The 9978-nt window shown below is 38.6% G+C and overlaps 1 protein-coding gene across 2 annotated transcripts in view; it reads left to right on the plus strand.

Annotated features, from left to right (window-relative positions):
- The window catches only part of LOC144772684 (hyaluronidase-4-like), a 106151-nt gene extending 101239 nt beyond the window's left edge, over positions 1-4912 (plus strand). For both annotated transcript variants that reach the window (XM_078657153.1, XM_078657162.1), the window contains exon 4: positions 3207-4912. In XM_078657153.1, the coding sequence (XP_078513279.1) occupies positions 3207-3623 (417 nt within the window). In that variant the 3' untranslated portion in view covers positions 3624-4912. The remainder of the gene's footprint in view (positions 1-3206) is intronic.
- Positions 4913-9978: the final 5066 nt, after the last annotated feature.

Consider the following 9978-nt stretch of genomic DNA (forward strand, 5'->3'; position numbering starts at 1 on the left):
TATCATAGAAACAAACACAAATAAATGTTAATTATTGAAATATATCCTTTCTGTTTACCTCCCCCCATACTAAGGTTTCCCTGTTAGTTATTACCTAGCAACCAAGCTACATTTATGCGTGATATGCTCACCTGTCTCCAACCTCCAGCCACAAATACGTAAACAAAGAGCACATTTATGCCGTTTTTGATTATTTAATAGCTGCTTATTAGTTCAGGACACGACAGAATCGCATAATTAGTTAATAATGATTGCAACATAAGCAAAATTAGTTTCCCACGTGTACTTGTGTAGGTGCAATTTTTATTCTAGGTTGGTTAATTTCACACATCACTCCATTAGTTCAAGTTATGGTTATGGAAGTGTGACTTCACGAGGGGTATAAAAAATTTTGTTTCTCCACCTCGCTCCATCATTTGCAAACGAGAAGCGTCTCTATGGGAAGTTTGTTGGAAGCTTTGAAGGGAGCAGGCAGTGGTCCTGGTGCAAATGTAAACAGCATTTGTGCCAGTGTTTTCATCTGCTGGCACATTAAGACCAGATACTTGCTTAGTATCTGGTTGGTATACACTATGCCCACCTTCCTTTGCACAATTAAAGCTATTACTTCAGACTGACGTCATTATGTCCAAGTGATTTTTTTTATTTGATAACACACACAAATCACCCCTTCAGGGGTATCTCTTGATCGAATGGTCAAATTGGAGATTAACTTTACATGTTTTAGACATATCCCTATCCACAGTCTTATTGGCAATCTTTTTTTCAATTGTCAGTACCAAATATCGAAGACCGCTTATCCACAAAACAGCCCGTCTTGGCATCTTGGAACTTCAAGACAAACTTTTTGCTAGGGATCAGAGACTGCTGTTTATAATCACAGCTAGGTTTGCTCAGCTCACTAGGAAGCAAATTTATCCCCAAATTACTGCAACTAGTTTGTGAAGATGCACGTTATTTGTAAACAGGAGCATCAGTGTGACCTGCAAGTTAATCCTTCGTGAAACTTGTTAAAAGTTGGAGCACCTTGGGTAAAGCGATGTTAAATCAGGATTAGGCATATTTGGGGTATGTTTTGAGAGTGGAGCTGTGCTTAGTTTGAGCTGGTGGTTTTATGGTGCTCAGCACAGGCACTTAATCGCCAACACCGGCACTTATGTCAGTCTGCTACATGGTGGCGCTGTTTGTCGAATTTGGAGACCAGCTCAACAACAGTTGTTTATAAATTCAATATATACAAAAAATTACTAATACCTGCCACCAGGGCCATTCTTATACGTTTGGGGGCCTAGAATAGTCAGAATTGTCTCACTTGTACAAGAGTGATGGTTAGTAGTTTGGTTGGCACTGTAATTGGCAGAAGTGACAGTGGAATTCAGAGGTGCAAGCGGAAGTGGCCTCCTGACGAGCCACCTAGCACTTATGTTTTTCTTTTTTTTTTTAGAAATTAAGCACTGGAGTGGAGTAAATGGAATTAAAAGCATCAAAGTAACAAATTGCTATTTTATTTGTATCCTCATCTCTAAAATGCTGATTTTCTTCTTTTCATGTGTGAGGGCAGGAAGGAGATTTTGTAATCTGTATTTTTGTAATCAAGTGCGTCAAAAAAAGGCATCAAGAAAGCATCAACAACTTTTACAAATTCAATGGCACTTACTGATTGTGTCAGTAGATTGTGCTTTGAGGCTGAAGCCATATAAATATGATTCCCCGGGATCCAATGCCTTTTTGAGGCAAGAAAAATGTGCTTTAGGTCCTCTAAATAACTGAGAAAATACATAATACGAGTACCAGATGTGAGTGAGACTTCCTGGATCATGAGTCTTCATCTCAAAATAGAAAGAATTATGCCTGAAAATTCTTGGCTTATTTTGGGGAAATTAACAGCCTCATTTACATTTTAATGGACAGGGTACAAACGTGGCAGAGTACCCTGTCAGCCAACTGTTAGTTAAACACAAGTGTCAGACAAACCGCCGTTTCCACTGTGGACCGCCATTCTAAATACCAATTTAGGGCAGGCATTCTGAAAAACGTAGCAGCCCCACAGTAAATAATAAAGATGGGCCATCACACCAAAGGAAGAAAACTCCCAGGGTGTCAGTGCCATTAGTTTTGGATTTTCTAAAACAAACTCCCGCTCTGAGAGTTTGCTTTTGAAAAACAAAACCTTTGCTGAGCTGCGGTCGCCTGGCGTCCTCTCAGCAAAGCCACGGCGCCTCCTCTGAAGGACGCAAGATGCCTGACAGGTAGGCAGAGATCTTGAAATTTGAAGGGGCATTCGACCGCCTAGGTGGTGGCGGCCAATCTACATCACTCTCGTGTGACAGCAGGCTGCCCCCAACCTTTAACTAAAGCCCCATTTCTGCAAGGCACCTAGCATCTTTTCTTACCTGTAATGACATACGTAAATCCAGTAGGCCCATGGATAATTCAAGAAGGACAGGTCAGCAGTTCAAGCTCATTGGAAGGAATAAAAGAAGAGAGTAAATACTCATAAAGGTAATTAAAGTAACTAAACTAAAATAAAGAAGTTATTTATGAACAGAAATAAGGACCCGTCTAATAAAAACATATTAAAACCAAATAAATATCACATTCATTGTAAAATACATTAACTCATGTCAGACAGATAGCTACACCATCCTGAAATTGTTAATTTAGCATTTCAATTGAGATATTTCATTTTGTACACTCCTGCAGGTTAGTTGTGTTCAACATAGGCCTGGAAGCCTGGTTCCATGTCATACATTTAGGATAACCAGGGACCTGTAAGTGAGTGCGGTTAACATTTATGTGACATAAATATATATAATGTGGAAATCTCGGATGGATCCAGTCCTTAAGTCCCTATATTAGACATAGATGTTTAATATGATTGTTTGTAAAGCCATGGTTCATTCTTTTAAACAACTTTTCATATCATTATAAATTTGATGTTGGATTTTTACATGTAATACATGAATATGAATGTTGCATGAGCACTGCTGGACAACAATAACTGTCTGCTCTTGTGAACCACAATATTGTCATGGAAGCACCACCTGCACCAATGATCTTATATAAGGGTGCTGGCGTGTGTTATCTATTCTGCTGACCTTACAAGATGACAAGATGACAGGAGCCAGAATTGTGTTAGTACTGAGTTATGTTTTATGCTTCACTTCATTGTGGATGGCCTGATGACCATTTCTGTCTTCCTCCAGGAGAGCTGCAACACAGTGAAAAAGTACATTGATGGCCCGCTAGGACACTATGTCATCAATGTGACTGCAGCAGCCAAGCTTTGCAGCAAAGTACTTTGCAAAAAGAATGGACGATGCATCCGGAGGAATGAAGACTCAGCGGCCTACCTGCATCTAGACCCCAAGGACTTCAAGATCCATACTCGGGCTGCTGGGAAAAGTCCACGATTCTTTGTGTCTGGGAAGCCAGGAGAGAAATCTATCAGGCTGATGAAGAAAAGATTTGTGTGCCAGTGTTACCAAGGATGGACGGGTATATTTTGTGAACTGCCCATCCAGATGAAAGACAACAAACCGAGTCATAGTGTCCATAATAAAGCAACAATGCATGTTAGCGGTTTCCTATATGCAGCTCTACTTTTTTCCACTCTGCTTTAAAACAAGTCGGTGGGTCAATGTTTTCAAGATTATTTCCAGTGGGATGACACTGGGTGTAAAGAGTTGGTAAGGTCAGCCGACTTCCAGTGAGCCAGGATCCACTCATCTAGGCTGTCGTGAGAAATGGCATTAGAAGTACCAGTCTCAGAAGAGCCATTATTAACTTAACAAGCCTAGGTAAAAATGCCATCCCTGGGGTTGGTGAAATTAAAGAAGTGAGATTTCTCAATTTAGACAGAGTCAGTCTTTCAAACCATAGGTCTTATATTGTTTTATAGCAATTTATAAGGTACCGGAGTGGTCTGCCAGAGACTTTTTTTAAAGGGACAGCAATCCATACTATTCCTTTTGTTGTTAGAATTTGTATATTCATGTAACTCATTGGTATATCAGTGTTGATATTCAAATGACACATCTAGCCATATGCAGAATTGTACATGGGTTAATATCAATAACGGTGCTTTTGACTTGCATGACTTTTGATATTTGAAGATCTTTCATTCTATTTCCCATGATTTTAATTTTTGTGCTAAGTTGGATCATATGATTTCATCTTACTGAGTAGACCAAGTAGTTATACATTGGGATATTCACTAGCTTTAATCTTGTGCATTAAGTATCTTAATTTTCCAAAAGCATTTTGTTCCTCAGTAATTAATCAGTTGTCTGCACTAACATTTTTTATTTATAAAACATACCTAGCTATTAAGTCTTCCTTCCTTTTACCCAATTTCCACCTTCTTCACCCTCCTACTTGACCATTTCCACCCCTAATTTGAATTTAGGAGACTTTTATTTTAAAAGCATTTTGTGTAAGAACGTTATTGTTGGGCTCCCCTGCACTTGCAAGACTAGCTAAATATTTGGGAGAAACTGTATGTTTTTTTCACGGACTATATCATTTTTAATTGTGATAATAGTATAGTTTTTTTTAAATTTCTGGCTCACTCTCCAGATCTGTGGATTAGTTATTAATCTGTTACTTGATGCTAATGTCTTTGTTTTACGTCTTGAAGAGGTGTGTTTAATAACTGAGCCGAAATGCCATTAACATTTTTTTTATATTACGTATGCAACATTTTACAAATGTTCATTCATAGACTCCTTACTCTCTGCTGCCATGTGTAAAAGGATTATTTCTGGCGTTAGATGTAGGTGTCAAACTTTGTCTTTTCTTATTTGCAAAAGAAAGAGCAGCTTGTGAACTTTCTTAATGAATTGTAATTAGAATTGTATTTTTGATATTCAAATTGATATCTTTGATGCTTGCAATAAAGGATAGTTTTGTATGTTTGAGGTTTTTCTTTAGATGCAGTGGTAAAAGTTGACAGTGGCACACAGATTCTTCCTCTAGAAGGTAACAACTCGTAAACATATCCACAGCTTAAGTGAGACAAATTCAGCCCAGTCTTGACTCAATTGTTTATTTCTTTCCAATTGACATGTCTTATGGTTTGTGCTTTCTTCCAAGTGTGGCTACTTAGTAGATAAGGCCCTGTGCTGCTGTCTCCCTCTCATTCAGTGCAGCAACTTGTTGCTGCCTAACATTGCGTGAAAACCTTGTTCCAATGCATTTTTGGATACTCAGTTGTCACTGAACAAAGTAACACAAAAGCATTTTTATACTTAATGAATAGGTAGTATATAAAAGTTTAACGTAGCAATGTGTTATTATCCATACTTATATGATGTCATCTGATAAATTCCCTTATTTATTTGGAGTAAAGGCTGGGAATGGCGCCTCCCAGTGAAAGGATTTTTCCTGCATAGGCATCAGTGGTAGATTACGGAGACTTGCGTATGCAGACATTATTCAACCCCAAAGTTTGCTCAGGATTTGAAAAAAAGGAAAAAAAATCAATGCAATATTGAGTTATCCAGCGATCGAGACTTCAAGAGGGCTCACAATTGCCTATTATCTTATCACATGAGCTTCATAACATACATCCTCACTTAGACAACTTCTAATGCAAAGATCACACATTGATCATTCTCACGATTTCATGTGTTCTATAAAGGAACAAGCTCTCATCTGTCTTAATGATTATGCTAGTTTCATATTGGGGTCACTAATTTTGACTCCTCTATTTTTAACATCAATAGGTTGCTAGTCCCAACCCCCGTCCTGAAGAAGACCCCACCGCAAGGGTACAATAAGTCCTGCTTCTTTTGAGGGTCGAAACGTCGACAACACTTTCCTGTTCCGCAGCCCCATCTCAAAATATGACATAATATGTATTTGTGGGGCATGTGTTTTGAATGATTTTTGTGATTTATTATCTTTGCATTATTTTCACACAGATGCAAATGTATCAGATCTTGTTCTGATTTTTATGTCACCTTCCCAACTTGCACTATCCTCACCAATCACTTACCCTTGTTCTTGGGCACTATCCAACCACTTAAGATTCAAGAATTTGACAAATTGTTTGATACCATATCCTGGCTTCATCTACCGTGTGATTAAAACATCGTAGATTCATTTAGTGCATTATTATTTGTGTTTATTTTCTGATATAATTTTTTGATTCATTAGCATAATTTCACTGGGACCCCCCTCTTCGCAATACCTCATACAACCCAGGTCCCAGCGACTCTATTGGGTAAACCCCCTCGCTATACCCCTCATCTGTCTTCAAGCATCTGGTTCCAATACAGAGGGCATCATTACGAAGATCCCATCTGCCTCAATGTTCACTCTCTAATTCCATCTCATGGGTGTTTGCCTTCTGTACAGATACCAGTATATTTCAGTAGTTCCTTAAAATGGAAAATAACTGTGTATGTGTCATCGCCCTTCTTAATGGACCAAATCTGTCACCACAGTTTCCCTGTTGTGTGGCCTATATAGAATAAGCTAGAGAGGCTCTACAGAATGTAAACAACATCTATACTTCTTCACTACAAATTGCTCTGACACGAAACATTTTCAATTCAAGCTTGACTCTGGAAATGTCTTGTGCATTCTTTCCACAGGGAGAGCACTGCTACAGATGTTCAGATTTCCTGGTGGGAATTTTACCAATGCCCACCTACATACAGAATGTGTGGGAGTGAAGCGGAAGTATGGAATGGTAGGAGAGACAAAATAGAGGATGTGATGGAGGAATGTGACTGCTCACAAGATCCAACAACATCAAACATAGAAAAGATGAAATACAAGGCAATGAAATCATTGATATGCACACACAGGGCACATACTTCCAGGACAGGAGAGGACTCTTGTGCTACACACGCCACACTTCAGCCAGCTATAGTGAGTAGCACTTTCGGGTCAATAAAGGCAGTGTTAGCATAGAGAAGTACCCCTGGCATAAGCTGGCGCCTCGCAGCAGCAGTTGTTACAACTTCTTCGCTTGTGCTGCAGTTTACACTCAGATTTCCTTACCCTCACCTTATTGTTTTTTACTTTCTTAGTTCTCTTTGTCCCTTTTCTCCAGTGAGTTTGGTTCATATTATGTGATGCTTAGTTTTGTATTCCCTCTTGTAAATGTCCCACTTACTGGTGCCGTGGTTTTCTCACATCCTACTTCTCTCTGGGCAGGATTTTAAGCATGCTTAGTGGCTTGCCTGCTCTCTGCACAGGTAAGTCAAATGTAGAAATACCCGTAATAGGTCTAAAGTATACATGCTACATATTGACACTCAATAAAAGCAGTGGCGATGAGGAAGGCAATGGTATACTAAATACATTTCAGTGAGGGTCCCAATGGAATCAGTCAAAGAGAATCTGATTACTACCCAAGAACCTATGCAGCAGAGAAACATAAGGAAATCTTCAACACCTGAGGTAAGATAACAGAAAAGAAGGCCTGGAATATGCTTTTTTTGGTGAAAGGCAGCATCCAACTCAATTCACCACTTACTTGTAGATCCGAATGTTGCTGTGGTAACGACATGGAGCTCACCAGCCTCATAACCCGAAGACAGTGCTGAAGAGGTCATAGATTGTACTTGGCGCTTATGGTTAAAAGGGGGGCCGGGGAATAGCGATATGAGAGAAGACACCCAAGAGGTGCTGTTGGGTAGTAGTGACACAGCTCATCTCATTAGATTAAGGTTCTCTCAGATTTTCTGCAGTTTTCAATGAGAGATGGCTTTTTTTTTATAATAAATGTAACACAAATCTACTGTTACTCTTACATCAACTTAAAGTGCACACAGATTTTTTTCATTACAGGAAATGATACCTACACAAGATTACAGGATGATTTAGAGTTTGGCAGTGAAGGGACTCTGTTGCAATGGCGTTGGGGTACCCTCTCCACCAAACACTTGGCCCACATGCCTAATTTAGAGGTGAGCAAACAGCCAGGTTTATGCCACCAGAGTAAAATTTACTTCATCAGCGTAAACTTTCCACCAATGACATGAGAAAGTAGGATCAGAGGTAGGCCATCTCACCATCCGTTCTATTTAGAGTTGGTGGTCAGATAGATTATTTTAATGTAGGTCACCACCGGATATATCCTGGTGGTGAGAGATAGTAAAAAAAGAACAAGCATTGGCAAAGCCAATAGGTCTTGCCTATACAAGAGCTATTGGCTTTGCCAATGAGTTTCAGCCATGTTGTACATTAGCGTGGCTCCTTGTCAGCATGGCTAAACGTTAGCAGCATAGAGAAGAGTGGTGTGGAGTGGGGTGTCGTAGAGTGGAGTGTTGTGGAGTGTCATAGAGTGGAGTTTCGTAGAGTGGAAAGTCATGCAGTGGCATAGAGTATTGTGGATTGGTGTAGCGGGAAGTGGCATAGAGTGAAAGGGTTTAGAGTGGAATGACGTAAAGTGGAATAGAGTGTTGTATAGTGTATAGTGTCATAGAGTGGACTGGCATAAAGTGGCATAGAGTGCAGTTGCGTTGAGTGGATGTAGTGTGGAGTAGCATAGAGTGGAGTAAAGTCAGGTAGAGTTGCGTGGAGGGAGTTGTGCACATGTGGAATTTTTGTTATAGTGAGCTTCTTGCTTTCTACTAATAATAATAATACTAATAATAAATGTTATTTGATTCAGACCAACTGAGGTCAACAAATACATAAATATAGAACATATATAATTGTATTTTTTTTTAAACGACTTTAAAAACTCTTTATAAGCTTAAACAGGTTATAGCAATTTGGGGTCCGCAAGTACATAATACACGTGTTAAAAATGTTACATTTGTACACTTTTAAAACAGTTTTATAAAACTCTTTAAAAACCTAAACAAGTTATGGCAAACAAATTCATTTGGGGGAGGCTTACACACCGTAATTAAGTCTTGAACTAAAATAGCATTATATCTTAAGCAGATTGGCTTTATAAATTGTCGCCAAGCCTCTACCAGTATCGGGTTTGGACAGATTAGTAATACATGAAAAAGATCTTGTGTTCCACCATTGCACAAATCACAATTACCTGGAGAATTTTCGGGGGATTTCCATCTGGAGGAATGTACTTTTAAAGTGAGAATACCAAATCGCAAAAGAAGGATACAGCGCCTTACTCTGTGCTCTAACAGGAACTGTAGATAGTGCTGAGGGGTTTTATATACTATGTTTTCCACCATTTTTGTATAATTTTTTATAATACTTTAATTGGATACAGTGTTACTTATCTAATTCAAAACTTACTCTTGTAAATACCATGGAGCACAAGATTCTTCTCTGATGGTTTCATTTTGATGTATTCAGTACCAATGGAGTTCGTATGGCTAATAGCAAACATTCAGTATCATAGCTATAATTTCCAACACATACATTTTAACACCTTTCCCTTTTAATCACTATGGAGCATTAAACATGCTCTATTTCTTTGATATTTCTTTGATATTTTTGCTACATAATATGCATTTTTAACAAAAAATGTTTCCCGTGATTTCACATTTATTTTTTTGTGGTAAGCTGTTTTATATTTGATAGGATAAAGAAGCCGGAAAATACAACATGAAACAGAAAACTCCCAGCACGATCGAGTCAACCTTTCACCATTCTCATGTTGACAATTACTTAAAATGAAAACTATCGCTCATAAAACAAAGAAAAGCAAATAGCATAAAGAAGCAACGAAAAACAAAATAATCCAATTAAGCAGCCCTTTTATTCCTGAATGACCCTTGAAATTAGTGATGTACATTAAAAAACTAAACTTTTCTTTTATTGTCTATAAATAATGGCGATGCAAAGTGTAGTTTAGAATATCACAAGAAAGTAGTACTTGTAATAAAATTAACTGAGCGTGTAAAATGGAAGTGTAGAAACAACTAAGAAATCTCATGACACAGCGGCAAACCAGGGGATTAGCTAGTTGTTGTGCAGCAGGTGCAGTGGCACCATGAACTATTATGCTCAAAGGAAACCTGTGGAAGCTCATAATAAATTGCT

This window comes from Lissotriton helveticus, chromosome 1_1 (genome assembly GCF_964261635.1).
Source record: "Lissotriton helveticus chromosome 1_1, aLisHel1.1, whole genome shotgun sequence".
Classification (NCBI taxonomy): Eukaryota; Metazoa; Chordata; class Amphibia; order Caudata; family Salamandridae; genus Lissotriton; species Lissotriton helveticus.